Raw genomic sequence first — 18,726 nt, 5'->3', positions numbered from 1 at the left:
TTATGTTCCAAATTGGTGTGTTTTAACCAAATTTTCTGACGTCATTGGTCTTTCTAGAGTACCAAAGACCAAACAATATGAACTAAACTGATCGCAACGTGATTTTGATATTTTAGTAGTCTCCTAAATCTAACAGAATACTTTGAGTCCCTTTAAAGGATTTTTTAACTTCCGTGACGGAAAATTGCTACTTAAAAAAGTAGTTTGGATAGAAAATTAGACTGGTTAAAGGCATCCAAAGTTTTTTTGTTTTTAGACGTTTCTGGAGACAGTGGTCTCTCTGGAGTACCATCCCAGCAGAGGCATGGTAGTAGTGGCCAGTAAAGAGACACTCTCTTTCTGGACAGTCAGACCCCACTCCTCAAATGGGGAAGAGGGAGAGGTGGGGGAGAGATACGAGGGGGGAGATTTAATTTCAGGAGGGGAGACACCAGAAACTCCTTCATTTCGCAAGCTGAAGTTATCCAAACAGCTGGCCACTTTCGATGTAAGTTTTGGGTATATTTTTCAACGTTTAATTTTATGCCGTCTAATTATTAGTTAACAGCTGTTCAAGACAAAAAAAAAGAACTTTCCAAGTTTTTCGCTAGCAAAAGATTGTATTTATTTTTCATATGTTGCAGCTGGTTGAGAAGCCCAAACAAGTGACGAGTGTGGCCTTTTTACCCGATGAGTCACTAGTCAGTGGGGACTCCAACGGAAACCTGGTGCAATGGGATCTATGTAAGCAATTTTAAATTTTACAAACCTTTTCGGACAGTAATCTTAATATTTACAAACCTTTTCGGACAGTAGTTATAATTGAATGAATACATCGCGTGGAGTGAATGGAGATTTCCGGTTCGCTTTTTCAGTCAATTTGGTTTAAGATCATTCTCCTTCACGTAGAGGCAAATTGAAGTTCGTTTGGATACAATATTTAATTGTAAATTTTTCCAATTGAGTTTTCATAGTTATTTTAAAGCCATGTTACTAAATGGTGGACCATTTGATAATCAAAGAGACAAAAAAAACGCTCGAGAAGAACGGTCTTCAAGCGACATCGAAGTTTTCAACTAACGCGAACATAGTGCACTTTGAACCGGTCTTTTAACTTAACGGGTATTTTTAGAAATTATGAAGCAATCTCTTAAAATTATGTTTCTTTGATAATTTCAGATAGCGGCCGTGTGGTCCGTGCGTGCAAGAAGGTATTGGAGGGAGCCATCAGTGCAATAGTGTGTGACCCCAATGATAATGACACTCTCTTCCTAGGGGGCATACAGTCGCCCATATTAGTTCAGATGGACATGAATGAATTCAATCAGATCAGTGTCAATAATGGAGTAAGAGCTTATTACAAAAGCATAGGAGCAAATGCAAAATGAATTTTTGTTAAATCAATCAGTGTCTGATTTTTGAAAAAAATCTTAGTTTTCTTAAAAGAAAAATTACCAAACTTCTAGAAAAAACTCATGCTTTTTTGCTTTTGGCAGTGGAAGTATTTTCGGCAAACGCTTTGTTCAGCTTCGATAAATTGTCATCCCTTTTTTAATTGAAAATTTTCATTTAAAAAGTACCGATACAAATAGCTCCATCTGAAATGCCCCAACCCTGGCGTTTCATTCAGGTGTAGTTGGATTGTTCTTTCCTTGTCTAGATAGTGGACGTGGTTGGTGGCATCCGGACCATTGCCTTCGACTGCAGTGGAAGAGTGTTCATAGGCACCACCAGGAACTGCATCCTCACCAGCGAGAGAGACAGAATCCAATTCACATTCGCATCCATGGTCAGTCTCATTTAACTATTAGACACTTGGATAAAGAAAAAAATTGGGTCCGAGCCCGCACCGAGCACCCATGGATTTTAATCGATTATGCTGAATTTCCTGGGCCAACGATGATCCTTACTATATGATGCAGGGTAAATAAAAAATAATCGTAATGGAAAATGAGTTCTTGATAGAACTGGCATTTTGAAAAGAGGAGCAGATTGTATAATTTGATCTTTTGCATTCTATTAGAAAGAACATAACAGGTTCGTTATATAGCAACAATCAAAATGAAATGGCCACTAGAGTCCAGTTTCTAAACTAAACCATGGATTCGTGTCCCCCCTCAGATGGCATTCGGTTGGATTTCACTTTATATTTGTTGAGCGTTTGTGTTATGACTTAGTTTTGCAGGGCCACTCGAAGGAGTTGTGGGGTCTGTGTTGTGAGCAGGAGAGTGAGAAGTTCCTGACTTGTGGCAGTGACAAACTCATCGTCTGCTGGAACAGAAGACAGGCCGAATGGTACAAAGAGGCATGTTCATTCAAGCCACTTTATTCACGCACAAACTAATTTTCTTCAAAAAATAAACGAAATTTCTGTCACATTTTAAGGCTCCATGAGAAACTGTTCCTTGGTAAATTTGTTCTGGGGGTTTCAATAAGAGAGGTTTTGTCCCACAGGATTCTATTTTGGATGATATATTATCCTAGAACCCCATTATCGGTAACTCCTAGAACAAACAGCCTAGAAAATTGACATCATTTAGGGGAGTAAAATTGTGACAATTTCATCCTTTAGCTAAGGTGGTTAGCCTGGGTGTTCAGTTTAAAATTAAACACCATTTATAGTTTCAATTTGAATGACTAAGAGAATTTACAAAAAAAACAAGTAGACGTGGAACGCAGAAAACTATTAGGCCTATTATAGTTCAAGCTCATTAGTACACCATCAAAGCGTATTGTAATATTACGAATTTATTATTAAAAAACAAACATTATTTTTTTTTCTAATTTAAATGGCAAGTAAAAGCACTCACTTGGTGGCACTTTTGGTATATTTTAATTTAAGAATATTTATCTTATTTAATTGTAAACAAACTAATGGCATATGTTGTTGCTTTTTTGTTTTTGGCTAGTGTAAGGCCCTGTTTAAAAAACATCAGTTAGGAAAATATATGGGATTTGTTGCTTTTTGTTTTGTTTTGCGCCATATCTGGAAATTGTTGCACTTTTACAGAAAATGAAAATTTTCGCAATAATCATTTTTCATCTTATCTCGGGTTCTACGGCCTTCTAAAGTTTTAGCAGGAGAATTTTAGACCTATTTGTTTTGAATTTTCTCAAATAACAATTGCGCAATCCCGAGATGAAGATTTCAATAAAAAAGAAACAAGTTATGGGGATCTCCCTTCTCAAGCGGGTATTCCTTAAAAATGTTAGAAAAAAGATATGGCCTCAAACAAGCCCATTTTTTTGACACTAAGGTTAATTTTAAAACTTTTTGATTTTTCCACAATTACCCTGCCAAATTGGAGATAAAGGGTTTAACCAAAAAAAAACAGTTACTCGAACCTTACCTGAGAAAGCGGCTATGCCCTGCGTTTTGAAAAAAGACATGGCCTTGAAAAGTGTCCAATTTTTGAAAATTTTCGGTTTTTTGGAAAGATAGTTCTTTTTCACATGTAACCTGCTGGTTTTGAAACTGATAGTTCATTAAAAACTATCACGGTGTTTAGTATTTTCTAGCTTAATCTTTTTTCCCTGTTTTTTTTTGTAGAAAAATTGAAATGGATTTCGGAAAAAGTCCTATCGTCACTGTTCTCAAAAACTAGCTAAATCTGATATTAAGGGTTCAACCTAGAAATTCATGGTGCGAAAATCCCAAATCTGAAAATTCGGATGTAGCAAGCAGAAGAAAGTTTCATGCTTTAGAAGAGAAAAAATTATGGATTTGTTAAAAGTCACTTTTTTGAAACTTTGATCGATTTTTGGAATCTTTTTGCTTTTTTGTAAGCTGCCTGGTCAAATTATAGATGACGACTTCAATTGAAAGAGGGAGTAGCTGTTTTCTCCTTTAATTAGGCGGTTAATCTACTTAAGCAGAGAAACTCTAGGATTTAGCGTAAAGTTCAACTTTTGAAACTATGAGAACCACTTTTCTCCATATCAGTACAATATATGATTAAAAATTATAGATGTAGATGGTAGATGAAAAATTTAATGTAGGTAGGTTAAGTTTTGTAGATTTATCTAGCATTCGCTGGGCCACTAGTTTGTTCACTTCAAAGCGGGCGTAGCGCAGATTCGAGGACGTGAACTCCTTACCAACAGGTCGCATATTCAAAGCCGGAACATTAAAAAATATATATTTTTTGGTCGAGTTTTTGCTGCATAACATTGGCAGTTTGATAAAAATTGTAGCTCCTTTGCTGGTTGCTATTTTTAAAAAAATTAAAGGCAACTGTGGAGCAGATTTGAAAACTTGATACTCCTGGTCTCAACAAAGAAACTTGAAGGTGTATTTTTAATCTTTTCCTTATTTCACTTCGTTTTGCCTTTTTAGATATCTTGTTTCCATTTTCCTTGCTTTTGTTTGCGTTCCGCAGCTTCGTCTCTCTGTTAATCAAATCTATGTCTTTATCTGTGTGCTTCTCTGTGTGTGTGTTTGTGTGTTTAGCTTTGTGAATGTTTCCCCGGTTCCCTGATAATGCGCTTATCTTGCTTCAATCTTTTCCTTTCACTGTAGCTTTCCCGAAACTAAAGAACCCATAATTACCTTTGTATTTTTCAGAAAATTGTAAAATTTTTCTTTTATTTTATTTTTTTAAAATGCGGGTAGAATTTTTGATCTTAAAATTGACTGTTATTTATATAAATCGCGTTTTTTTTAACTTGTTTGATTTTGTTCTTCACTTTTTTTGCTAGAGTTTATTACAATTATGGCATGGGAACTGTAGTGTATTAGTACGAACCTTCGTTTTGAAAGCGAACTTGCAAATATGCAGCATTAGAACTTCATGGCATCTGTTTCCCGCTTTATTTGTGGCTAGTGTTTGTGATTAGTTAAACATACACGGTTGAGTTGTTGAGTGCGTGAGACTCTTAATTTTTAGATCGCAGATCGAATCGGATACGTAAACGATTTTAAAAAAATTTTAATTCGAAGCTTTTTCTACTTTTTCATTACTCTTTTTAGCGCTGCTTTCTCTCGTGTTCTCGCTGGTGTTTGCGAAGCGAAGTTTCGCCTGTTTAATTTTTAGATTTTTTTCTAGTTACTTTCAACTCTTCTGACAATAAGCTAGCTCTGCTCGAGTGCTCTTCAATCTCTTCTTTTTTCATTTTTTACGATTTCGATCAGCGTAGTGTATCATTTCATAAGGAGACAAAGATAGGCTGTAGAAACCGCAAAAAAAACCTTTCATTCTGATTATTGCACTCAAAAAACACAAACTTGTCTAGAGACACACCTTTTCTTTGAATGAACGTTTTTTTTCAGTGACTTTTAGTGCAGTAATTCTGGCAAAGAAGTTGAATTTACCCTGAAATTATCATTTGTTGCAGCTGTGTTTCCTTGAAACTATATCTTGAATAGATTAGTCAAAATTGAGGTGAAATTGATTAGATTATAAACTATTTTTCGGTACTTTACAAAACTGGTTGCTTTCGTGAGAAACATTAATTATAGTTTGTTTAGGTTAAATAGTTCAGAATGCAATCATTTTTCTAAGCTGTCAGAATTGATTGATTTTGTAAGATTGAGTTCAAGTGCGGGGTGGCCTTCTCACAGAGCAATTTCGAATAAAATACACAGTCTGTGCGTCACTTATCTAATCCTATTTCAGACTTCTTGTCTAATACCTATCGAAAACTTACTCTTGTATTTCTTAGTCTCACTAGAAGTAGTATATACCGGTAGTCATGCGAAGTTAGAGTAGACGAAGAGCAACTGCTTTCTAAAATATATTATTTTTTCTCTGACTGAAACTATAAAGAGTTCCAGCTTTACAATTTATCATAAGTTTTTTTAATGGACCATGATTGGTTAGTTCTAAATCCGTAACAGTGATAATTATCAAAGAAAACAATTGAATATATAAAATACTTGTTTTAAAGTGATTTTCTCCCATCCGGGGCTTAGGAAGTTTTTGAATCAAAGTTTTCTTGTGAAGGATGGATGGGGTGTTTTCTAAATTTTTAGCGAAGAGTGGCAGTTGCTCGTTGTCAGTGAAGTACTTGTTGCCGGGAGAGATAGAGATTCAAGAGATTAGTAATGAGCTAGAAGATCGTATCGAGGTTGCAGACTCCTACTAATTATGTGTCGATTTCGTGAAGTAGAGCGAGACTACGTGCATTCTCGACTACTTATTGATCATATAGCGAGATAGGGTTTGACTTCTCTGTGTGAAACGTCAAAGACTAGAATCCGTTCTCGGAATTCAATATCGAGCGTGCTATTGTTCATGTTCAATGGATGCCTTTGCTGCGATACTGGCTGGTTATTTAGGCTTAGTTTTAATTCCTTCTTCCAACCGGGCTTAAGAAAAGTTTGAAACGTGTAAAAGCGTGTTAAAGTTGTTGTCAGTTAATTTGACAACCTACAAAATCATTTGCTTACAATTATCATAGTGGAGAGATACGCGAAATACTGGAAGAGTGTTTGTATCCTAATTTTTACTCATTATTAATTTAAATCATTGTATAGAAGTGTTACTGCGTGTTTTAATTTAATTTTTGCTGTGTTGCAAGTTTTTTTTTCATTTCGAGATTTTACGGCCAGTAGTTAATTTTATTTTTGGAGTTTTTACCCTTAAACTTAGTTTTTTATTTTGTTTTGTGCTTGTACAAATAATTGGTGAAACTTAGAGAAAAGTTGGTGAAACAGAAGTGAAGAAATAGGGGACAAAATTTTTGAGAATAATTAGTCAAAATTGAATAAAAAAAATCCATTAGGAAGGTTATTTTCAATCGTGGGTAGTTGCAAAAGGAGCTTTGCAAGCTTGATAATTACTTTTTTATATCTTAAGAGTGGCCAGGGAAGTTTAAGTGCTCGGATGAGTTTAATTTAATCTTGAGTTACTGCGAATTAATGGTGAGTACTTTGAAAGAAAATTTAGAGATTGTGGTTAACTTTTACATTGCGAATGTTTTCTAGAAGTAAAATTCTAAAGGCTGGATGTTTTCATGCGGGTTGAGAATGGGGCGGGAATCGTCAGTGGGAAATTGTTTGAGAGGGGGCAAAATTGTAGATTTGACGCACTGGATCATAATTACTAAGGATGCCGTGCAGGTTAGTGGTTTTATTACAGTAATAAAATTTGAGAAAATAGGGTGAGGAATTTTTCAAATTACTTAAATTTATCGGTGATGAGGATTTTGTGAGGGGAAACTTGAATGAAGAGTCTGTGTATGAAGCGATATTGAGTGTGCGTGTGAGTTATTTTTGTTATCAGTATAACTTCATGCGAGCAGCTGATTTTGCGTTCTTTTAGGACGAAAAAGTTGAAGGTAAGTTGAAAATAATCAAATTTAGTGAAATAAGGTTCGTATGCCTTAGTTTCTGTAGTGCGTGATCAATTACTTAGTCAAATTTTTTGTTACTTCTATCTAGGTCAAAAATAAAATCGGTTTTAATAACAAATATCTGTTTCTTGTGAAATAAGTGCTGGATCTGTATGACAATGTGATTCTTCCAAATAGCAAATTACTGTGTGGTGGTAGTGTGTGATTAAAAATTGGTTAGATTTTTGTGCAATAAATCGAATAGGATCATACGATAATCCAACATTAGAACAATCTGTATTGCGTTAGTTAGTTGATGCAGTAAGGTTTTATAAAATTCTCTGTCTTACAGTTAAGACCAGAGTCGGTTGAGAATGGGGCGGGAATCGTCAGTGGGAAATTGTTTGAGAGGGGGCAAAATTGTAGATTTGACGCACTGGATCATAATTACTAAGGATGCCGTGCAGGTTAGTGGTTTTATTACAGTAATAAAATTTGAGAAAATAGGGTGAGGAATTTTTCAAATTACTTAAATTTATCGGTGATGAGGATTTTGTGAGGGGAAACTTGAATGAAGAGTCTGTGTATGAAGCGATATTGAGTGTGCGTGTGAGTTATTTTTGTTATCAGTATAACTTCATGCGAGCAGCTGATTTTGCGTTCTTTTAGGACGAAAAAGTTGAAGGTAAGTTGAAAATAATCAAATTTAGTGAAATAAGGTTCGTATGCCTTAGTTTCTGTAGTGCGTGATCAATTACTTAGTCAAATTTTTTGTTACTTCTATCTAGGTCAAAAATAAAATCGGTTTTAATAACAAATATCTGTTTCTTGTGAAATAAGTGCTGGATCTGTATGACAATGTGATTCTTCCAAATAGCATATTACTGTGTGGTGGTAGTGTGTGATTAAAAATTGGTTAGATTTTTGTGCAATAAATCGAATAGGATCATACGATAATCCAACATTAGAACAATCTGTATTGCGTTAGTTAGTTGATGCAGTAAGGTTTTATAAAATTCTCTGTCTTATGACCAGAGTCCGTTTTTTGGCACATTGGAATGCTGAGACGACCACTTACTGACTCAGCTTGACGAATTTCACTAGTCTTTAATTTTAAAGACTAGTGAAATTGTAAAAAAATCTATCACGAGAAGATAAGGACAAGGGAGTCTAGATCAACGAGGGAGTTGAGTTGGCTTTGGAGTTCGTTATTGTTATCGTCGTTTTTGGGGAAAAGGTGAGCTTTTCATGCAAGGAGTTAGAAGTGTTAGTGTGTCTAGGGTGGTTGCATCGGAGGAGTCGTCATGATGATGGTCCGTTGGTTAAGATTTGAGGTGGGTCAGTGGGGTACTTTAGTTTCGTGAAGATGCATTGTGCACGGGTGGGAGTATTACGGATGGATAGGGTGATGCTGAGTGCGTTAGTTGAGGAATTGTAATTTGTTGGTCAAAATATTGAACATGTTGCTGGTGTTTGATAAGTCGTCTAGGTCGTGTTCTATTTAGTCAATTGTCATAAGGCTTTGGTATCAGGTACAGTACTGAAGAGAGGAGAAGGGTTCGGGATTACATCAAAATAAAAGGAACTGGGAGTGGAGAGGTTTATTACTGAGACTGTGGGATTTTTTGGGGGAAAAACTTGGTTATGAGAAGTTAGTAGTGGGACTCGATTATGAAGTTCATCAAGTGTCGGTGGCTGGTTTATAGAATCGTAAGAGTGCATCTAAGATAAGGAGTTGGGTAAAAAATTTGAAAAATAGGAATTGAACACTGGCAGCTAAGAAGAAGTGAGATCGGAAATGACATCGTTTTTAATGCTAGAAACAGGAAGAATAAGCGGAGAAAACGACGTTTAGATCCATATTGGCGGATCATCGTGGACTAAAATCATTGTTGTTTTGAGAACAATACTTAACTGTGAGAAGTTTTTGAATTTTGTTCTCAGATGTTTTTTTTCAGTATTTTGTGGCTGATATTTAACATTGAGATGGGACCGCGATTGTTCTGATGAAATTGTGACGTTAAGGAAATTGGGTTTTATCACTTCTTTGTGCGTTGTTTTGTAAATGATTATGATTTGATAAATTGTATAAATGTGGTGGCGTGTGTGTTGTTTTTTGGAGTCTTTTATGTGTTTCGTTTTGTTGATAGTTTTTTGTATTCAATAAATTGCGCGTCTAGTGCTATTTTATTAATTGAGGTAAAGAAAATTCTTTTAAAATTTCGGTGACTTACATGCTTGCTACACTGGCTTGTTGGTTGACTTGTGTATGCATTGCACATGTGTTGTAGGTTTCTTTAAGAAAAGAAAATAAAAAAGACCAATGAAGTTAAACAATGCGCATAAGACAGTCAATGGTTCTAGAATGTAATAAGGCCATAGTAAAAAGGCTAGTAATTCATTTTTGATGTGAAGAAGACTAAAAGTTTTGATTGGAGAATTGTCTTACGGGCGCAATTTTTCTCCATTTGGTTAAATGAAGATTTTTTTATCTTTAAAATATCAAATCTAATCTGGCTTGTAGACATCTGAGAAGCCAGTTTTATGGTTTTTCATTGTCTTTGTTTTGATTTGTGGTGTGTTCGAAATTTATGAGTTTTCCATTTTTTCGTATTCAATTAAGATTTCGGAATATTGGGTTTTATTTAGTGGTTTCTAATACTTACATGCGAATTTTGTTTCTCGGTATAATTGAAAAATTGTAAATATGTTCTCAATTCCTTCATTTTTTTTTAACGACTTGCAGCTTAGACTTTTCTATGAGGTTGTACTTGGTCAATTGGCATAGATTCTTTGAAAGATTTTTTTTGTGAAATTTAATCATTCTTGCTTGAATTTTAGGTACTTGAAAAAGGGTGCAAACAAGGGTTCCCTGTGTGCGAGTTGTGGGGTAGCAAAATCCTTGATCATTTTGAAGAATTTTGCGGATAACTTGATATGCATAATCTACATTAGTGTTTATAAGACTAGTTTGAAATTTTTCCAATCAAAAATTATTAGTTCTTACTATCCAGTTATTTTCGTGCTAGCTTTACAATTTGATGATTCATTTATTCCAAAAGGAGATATCTTGTTTTATGGTAGAGATCATAGGCTAATTTAACGTGTGTGCCATGGTTCGGTTATTTTTTGTCGAGTTTTATATGGCCTTGAGTTTGTTCAAGTTGATGCTGATGTGTTGAGTTCAGAAAAAATTGAAAATTTACAAGCGTTCGGGTTTTTTCTTAGTTTTGAACTAATTTTATTTGATTAATTTCCCTTTTCCAGCCCTAAGGATTGAGATGTAGTAGTCTTTCAATTTTGCTTCGGTAAAATCTTTCAAGATCTAGTCTTTTTTGTTTTCTTCTGAAATTGTGTATATTGTACTTTCTTTTGAGAGAACTTTTCTCTGATTATATGGTCTACAATGAATAAAGCGCGGGCCTTGCAGCAAAGTGTAGCCATGACATTGGTTATTTTGACTGCTTGTTGTTCTGTTTCACCTTATGTTACATGTTTTTTCGCAGATTTTTATGCGATGTTTTTTTTGTTGATTGTCTTGACAATCAAATTGTGTCACTAGGAGATCTTGTTTTCCTGTACGTGGAAATGGGTTGTCTTGAACTATTGGCTCGAAATGAGCGAGAAGGTAAAAAATATTAAATGATTACAAAAACAAAAAAACACATGTGCATGACAGTCCTGAAAATGGATTGTAAGAAGATGTATATCCAGTGGTCTTTTTAGTGTATCTGTCGTATTTGTAAATTAGTTCTTAACAAACAAAGTGAGGAGGCAAAGATTGTGCCTTTTGTCTGGTTGAGGTAGTGGTAATGAGTGATATGTAAGTTAAATCAGTTTTATTTTTTTTTGACTTCAAGCACCAGAATTTGTTGAGATAATATTTGAAAATTAGGATCGTGTATATCTTTCAGATTATCGTGTCTATATTGTAATCTATTTAAGGCCCAACTGTGGAAACGGATGCTATCTAGATGTTGACTGAATACAGGAAGAAGTGCTACGAAGGTGATGCAAAATAGGCGTAAGGTTTTTTTGGTATTTTGTTGTTTGAGTATTTAGTATATTTTGTGTGTTTTGATATATGTCATTCAGACGTTGTTGGAAATTTGTGGGAAAAGTATTTAGCGATGAGATACTCGTACTCGTTACTGATAGAAAAGTGTTTCTGGTAGAGTTGATAAAATTTCACCAGAAAAATTCTCGATTGCTTTGTTAGCTAGGCTTGGTTAGCCGTGGGGAATTGTGTAGTTCATCCAATACAGAAGTCTGTATGACGAGGTTGGGGTGTTGAATGGGTTTTTTCTTATTTGTTCAGAGGTTGGAGTTGAACCAAGTTAGTCCGATGTTAAGCAAGTTGGTAGGATTAAAGAAGTGGATGAAGCAGGTAACGAGGGTATGCTGAATTGAATACTCGTGGTGTAGCTAAACTTCTTTTAGGTCGTAAGTGAACAATTTGTCTGTCGATTGATGTCGAAATCGGTTTATGTCTTGTGATAATGGTGGTTAGAGATTAAATGTCGGTTCGTATTGTGGTTTATTTAAATGTGCGTAGAGTTGCGTTGTGACGTGCATGGGTAAGTGGTTCTGACAAAGGTAGATATTTTTTATGCGTTGGCTGTATGTTTGATTTATTGACTGTGCATGGATTTTGGTCAGGTTTTTGGGATGGGTTGACAAATGGGGAATCTGTTTTTGAGGTTTGATTAGCAACCTTAATACATATTTTTGTTTATTTGTCAGTTAAATTTAAGAAAAAATATGTTCTTGTTAGTAGTCTTTGACAAAACTGATTATCAAAATTATAGCTACTTTTAGGGCAATTATTGCTTTTTTGAGAAATTTATGAAGTGCTAATATCAGGCAGCTATTACAGTCGGGGAGATTGCAAAAAGTATCAGGAGAAAAGGTATTGGTTAATGTCGTACCGGATTAGGCGGTCTAGGGTTGGAGAGAGGGGAAATATAGGTTCGCGATGAAACGTAGAAATTGGCAAATTGAATAACAAAACCAGAACATTTACTATTATAAATTCCAAGGTGTCAGTTAAAAAAAATGGCAAAAATTTATATAGAAAAAGTTGGTAGGAATTGAATTAAACTTATTAGGTTTCAATTAAAAAGATGAACAACTGATTTGAAAGTGAGCATTCGAGAAGTGATTTCAATTTACCGAAATTTTCCTGAATTTTTCGGAGTTGTAGCGTGTGGGGTTGAATTGTTCCTTAATTTTCGACAAGTGAGTTAGATAAAGGAAAGTTTTGTTGAAAACCAGTCTGAACGGTTTGAGATTATGTTGCTAATTCGTGTTTTGATTTATAGAAACACCAAAGATCTTCGTGCAGTAGATTACTTCAGGCTGAAAGATCTTGTAAAATATAGGAGAGTTTTTTAGGCAAATTTTCTTTATTTTTAGGGGGGATTTCTGGGGTCTGAAGTCATTAAATATGGTTGATTTTTGTATTGAGTAGAAGACGATTGTAATAAAAGTCAAACATGAAGGTGTTGCTTGTTTTTCATCTGAAGGTTTTGAATTAGGACGTGCAGTTCTAGTTCAAGCTTTGGTTTGGTTTTCAGATTGAAAGGTAGTCGCGAATAGAAAAAGTGGAAATTTGATTGAAAATTTTTCTCTGGTTGTTCAAACTGTGTTCAGATTCGGGAACTTGATCAGTAGTAGCTGAGATCAGTGTACTTTTTTATTTGGACGCTTTTTGGGGGAGTTTTTTTGGCATTCATTGTTTAGTTTATTATGGTTTTCGACAATATGTGGGGGGTATATTTTTCAGATGTTGTTTGATTCGTGTTTAGTTCATGATGCCTACTCTCAAACTATTCGTTCTGGTAGTTGTCAGAATGAACGAGGTTTTCATATTCATGTTCATTTTTTATTATATTAATATCTAATGTGTTATCGGTGTGACTTTCGTCGCCAGTGCTTTAACATTGTAGTTGATTCATTTGAAGTTCTGAAGTTTCGTTGGTCACAATTCCCGCTACGTCTTAGATTAAACTTGCATAAACTGTCGATAGTGTTTTGGTGTGCTTTTCTATTATTTTGGTTTTGTTTATTCGTTCATTGTAAATTATTTCTATGTGGTGATGGCGACTAAATCCTTGTTGATCTATTTTGACAATTATTGCCTCTACTTCTGTCTTTATTTGATTTTTCATGTGAACTGTGGTTATAGTTACTGTTTTGAATCATCTTTCGAATAGCTCCTATTTCTGTTGTTAGGGTAGTTCTTATATCTGTTGTTTGATTAGTTCCTATTGCGGTTATTTGAAAAATTTCTTGATCTATCGTTTGAAAAAATCTATTGTTTGAATATGAAAATACTGTATTATAATAAGAATAAGTACCTGTGTTTGAACTTGATATTGGGTAATTGTATCCCTGTTGGCTATTGTGGCTATTAGAAACGCTATATCTCTTTTGTGAAAATTGATTTAAAAATTTTCGAAGTGGGAACTTCCTCTAGTAATATTATGTTTTGATTGTTTCTCTTGTTACTATAGCTAGATGGTAGCGGTTTTGCTGAGTTACTGTTACTTTGTATAATTTTAGTAGGTAAAATTTGATGTTTTTTCAAGTTTTGATAAAAAGACTTATTAGGTTCTTTGTATTTGTGTGGTCTGTTTAATTTATCGTGTTGTTTTTGGTTTACAGTCCTGGGTCCTGTCCGCTTATGTTAAGTAATTGAACTGTTTTTTTTCCGCTAAATCACACTCTGAGTCAATTTATTTTTATATGTGACGAAAATGTTTGAATTTTTGATACATTTTGTTTCAAGTTTCTTCTAACTTTACTGTAAATTCTGCTTGTTCTAATTTGTCTGCAAATTTGCGGAACTCGTTATCCTGTTTGCGAATTGATGATAGATTTGATGCTTTTTTCTTTTGTACTAATTTATTTATTGTGGCGCTAAAAGCATCTTAGGATTTGTGTCCTTTTTGTGTTTTTGTAATTGTGGGTGTTCAGGGAATAATTTCTTTGTACCAGGGTTTTTATTCTCACAGCGAGTTGTTTTGTAGTTTCTTTTGGTTTCGAGTTTGTTTTATAATTTCGTTTCATAGTTCAAAGCGACTTTTGTTTTCATAAAACTCTAAAGTTGCTTGTTTTTTTTTCTGGATCAAACTTTTTTGAGAGTTCCCAGGTGAAACGTTTTCAATGTGATTTGATTTCTTATGGTCGAACTGGATTACAATTTGTGAGCTGCACCATCGAGTATGGTGTGTAATTTGCTTTACGGCTGTAAATCCATTTTTGAATGAGATGTGAATTCATTGGTTGTTGGCCTACATTGAATTATAAATTGGCTACAACAGCGTTCAGATAGTCTTCATATAGGTATTCAAGATCTTTTCATGTTGAAACATATTTGGGGTTTGCTTTAGGTGATAGAAGATCTACCTATGTGGTCTGGACTCAACGTAATTTGGGCTGATTGCGCTATGTCGTATTGGTGTAATTTTTGTCTGTTGATTCAACTATTTTCGTGTTGTTGTAAATAAAATGTTAATGGCATTGTTTCTGGTTGCTAATCTTGAGTATGCATTAGGTATTGTGTTTTTAGCTGGTTATTTGTTGGCTTAAATTAAGTTCTGTTGCTTGATTTATTGATGTATTTATATAGGGTTCAAAAAATCTCTATGATAAATTTCGTCTGGCTCACCAATATTTTTCCATTAAAATTCTAGTTGATTATGGTTTTGTTGTTAAATTTGATGGAAGTAATCTTAATCTTCTGAAAAAAGTGACAGATTTAGGTTAGATTTTTCAATATTTGGGTAGTTATTATTTTGTTTTAAAAATGGATTTTTTTTCAGTGCGGTCTCTGTGAGTGTTTCTTTTATCATGCAAATTTACAGATTGTTGATTTGAGTTCATAGTTAACCATTGATTATAATTGTTTTCATGATACATTGTGTTAAAAATGGTCGTGCAATTGGGCGATTAACTTTTTTTTTCTAAAACAATCGTAGTTCTGATTTGCTAATTCAATTCCTTTTGTTTATTTTGGATGAATAACAGAATGCTTTCTGGGTTTTTGACTTATGTAATTCCTAATTCATTAGTGGGTTTTAAACAAAACTGTTGGCTTAACCGCTGGTTGCATTCCTGTTTGCGGGAACGGGGTTTTGTTTCCTTATGTTTTGTTGTAAATGTTGAATGAATAGGTGATACAGTTTGCTGTATTGTTGCTGGCTGAGTTTCAACAATTTCATCATTGGTGAACGTGATGGTGTTTGAATATCCCTGTGTTTCAATATTGTAGTTCCATTCAGATTATCTTGTTTGCTTACAAATGTTGAATTTAAGGTATTATCTACTGTCGTATTGTGAAACTTCGTGTTATAGTTTAAAGGAATGTTATCTCAATTTATTGTAGTTACTCTTAGATAGTTTTTATTAGCTGAGATTGTTTGAATAGCTGAACTAGAAATATCGTTCGTTATATCAAAATTCGTTGGATAATGTAATTCTTTGTCTTATACGTAATCTCTTATCTGATAAGGTTTTTTCTACATCAGAGTATGTACGAAATTTCTGTTTTCTGGATTGTTACTGGATAAAAAATTACTATTAACGATGCTAATAGTTTTTAACCACTTTTTATGCTTTGTGAAACATCTACGTCTAGGAGTTTCTCGTGAATTGAGTCTGAGAATTGTGAAAAGAACTTTAGATAACTGACAGAACATCGCTTATGAATTTTGAAGTTGCTCGTTGTAATTTTGATGCTGAATTTTCTGAATGTGTTCTACAACAACTTTTCAGAAATTGAGTTGTTTCCCATCCGTTTGTTTTCAATTTGCCCTGCTTTTTTGTTCGAAATGTTGTTAAAATTTCAATAGTGAATACGCCATATTGTGATGTTATAATAAAAAGGTTTAGTAGAAAGGGAACTAGTATCTGTCTTTTTATTTCTGACTTCTGGAAATGCTGGTTGGCATGGGCTCTTGCCATTCTGAAACAAATGTAGAATTGGAATATGGCAAAACTGTACTTGTCCTTTTTATGGGTCAGTAGTGGAACCGATGACGATTAGGAGAATAGAGTTATTATAGAGGCTATTGAATCATTTCGTATGCGGTATGACATTTAGTATAAAAATTTCAATATGTCTTTGAAATGATTCCATCTAATTAATCGTACTGTTTTTCTGTTAAGTGTCTTTTTTATTCTCCGTTTATTTTTTATAGATGATGCTGTTGTAACTTCTAATTCAGAAAAATATCGTTGATTGTTGACCTGTTTGTTTTTATTGTTTAGTAGATCTCGAACAGTTTCAAGGTTTCGTATATTTGCCGAGTCGGATTTAGAAGTAGCGTCGTTTTTGAAACATCAGAAAGTTCGTTTTCTAAGTAAGGTGGTAACATGAATGTTAGAACCATTGATGCAAAATCCAGATGTCAGTTTTTTTCATAAACAGTTATTCTTTACTCTTTTTGTGAGGTTATCCTAATCCTTAGGTCGTTTTGCCGAGACAAGACGGATTGGAGGGAGAGTATATCGGTTCAAATGAACGATTCGTTACTGCTCTCAAACGAATGTGATGTTCTTTACATTTATGTAATCTTAACTTAATTAAAAGGGAATCGATATGATATCAAGGCTTGAAGAAGAGTAAACTTATCCACAAGGTTCAGGTAAACGTAGAAGAGAAGAAAATCGTTAGATACTATTTTAGTTCCTACTAGTTCTAAGATTTGTTTTAGGTCTGGGTCGGTTAAGAGGTGGGATTCAAGTGAAGGATGAGTAACCGGTGCTCTTCACTGTTTTGTATAATTTTCTTGGTAATTTTCGGGAAACTTTCCATTTAGTCATGGGTTGTTTGTGAAAGTTGGAGAGTTATTCAACGTTTTGGGTTGTTAGAGACTTAGGATTAAGAGGCGAGATTGTGTTTTTTAAATGATCTAAGGAAAGCTTTGGTGAGCTGATCTTAAAATAAAGCTGAGTTAAGAATTTTATTGAAAAATATAGAAATGAAGAATGTAAAAGTAGAACTCAAAGATCCAATTTCTAATGAAGTTAGTTTAAGTTTAAAATTTATTTGCAAGATTAAGCCTTGCGAAAAAATTAATCAATCGTAAGGAAAATGTTAAAGATCCAAAAAAGATTTTGATGATCTTGTTTTGAAAACAAATTAGTTGCCTAAGGTTATTTTTGGTGTTTCAGGTGAAGAAAAAACAATAACAGAAATGATCCTCGAAAAACAAGGAATCACCAAATATTTATATAAACTACTCATTCAAATATTTTTTTTTGTATTTTTTTTTTGAATTTATGATTTAAAACAAAAACTGTTTACAAACACTAAAACATATTTAGATTTTTTAAGATTGGTACAGTTTTGTTTTACGACGGGTTGACTTTTTCTAAAAGTAAATTTTGGTAATATTAAAAAATTTGTCTTTTTAAGTTATTTTTACGGCTGCCCTTTTTAGGGCATTTTGTATAATAATAAGAACATTGACTGCACAATTAGTTTTCTCAATCTGAATGTCGTCGTGTGCTTTTTGTCGCTCTGCGATGCAGTTACAGATGTTTCGTTTTTGATGTGACCTGGTTTAGTCTTAACTATTGGCTCGGCTTGATTAGTTTTATTAAGACGTGAAAGTAAGCTAATTCTATTTTCGGCTTGTCTTGATTTTGTTTTTGATTTTTCCCAAACCAAGGTTTTTCAGTTTTATGTTAAAATGTTTCTGCTCGAGACCAGTTTCGTCATACCAGATGATTTTAGCTCCGTGTTGCTTCTCATAGAGCCATTTTGGATATGGTACCTCGTCTATTCGTCCTACTATCCTCTTTTCTGCCGGATAGATTCGTGCAACTTCTTTGTCTAATACCGATCCTAATTTTAGTCTATTGTTTTCTGGTCTCAAAAAATCTAGTATACACTGCTATTTTCGCGAGGTTAAAGGAGATGAAGAGCAACTGATTTCTAAGTTAAATTTTTTCTTCTCTTTACAAATTCGGCTTTACAATTTATCATAAGTTTAGTAATTGATCATGATTAGTTAGTTCTAATTACTTTACAGTGATTATTATCAAAGAATAGAATTAGATATATAAATTACTTGGCCCTAGGTTGTTCCAGTAGTTCCAACCTGTCCAATCTTGCTTCGATATTACCAATATCATTTTTCAAATTCCAATTTCACGTTGAATAACTTTAACTTCATTTTCCACAAGCATAATACGGACTCTCTGGAATTCAATATCAAAAGTGATTTTTTTGATCTCAGATGTGTGATCTGCAGTCAATGCAAACAGTTCAGCCAGTGCTTCCTCGTTAATTGAATTCTTTTGTTGCCCAATGGCAAGTTGTCCATCGAGTTCAATCACAGTGGCATTCAATTGACTGACTTTGTTCTCGAGCTATAACATATTACGTTGATCACTCGCAAACAAAATCTTTTTTTTCGGAATTAGAAGTTTGAAGAGAGAGAATAATTAAATAATACACTTTGA

At 34.0% G+C, this 18,726-nt stretch overlaps 1 protein-coding gene across 1 annotated transcript in view; it reads left to right on the top strand.

Moving 5' to 3' along the window:
• LOC134847639 (77 kDa echinoderm microtubule-associated protein-like) overlaps positions 1-18,726 on the top strand; it is a 49,835-nt gene that overhangs the window by 7,794 nt on the left and 23,315 nt on the right. The window contains exons 10-14 of the mRNA XM_063864792.1: positions 257-487; positions 624-723; positions 1,159-1,325; positions 1,640-1,768; positions 2,165-2,284. Coding sequence (XP_063720862.1) covers positions 257-487; positions 624-723; positions 1,159-1,325; positions 1,640-1,768; positions 2,165-2,284 — 747 coding nt within the window. The remainder of the gene's footprint in view (positions 1-256; positions 488-623; positions 724-1,158; positions 1,326-1,639; positions 1,769-2,164; positions 2,285-18,726) is intronic.

This window comes from Symsagittifera roscoffensis, chromosome 6 (assembly GCF_963678635.1).
Source record: "Symsagittifera roscoffensis chromosome 6, txSymRosc1.1, whole genome shotgun sequence".
Classification (NCBI taxonomy): domain Eukaryota; kingdom Metazoa; phylum Xenacoelomorpha; order Acoela; family Convolutidae; genus Symsagittifera; species Symsagittifera roscoffensis.
Note: the sequence above shows the minus strand (reverse complement) of the source record. Positions and strands in the feature narration are given on the sequence as shown.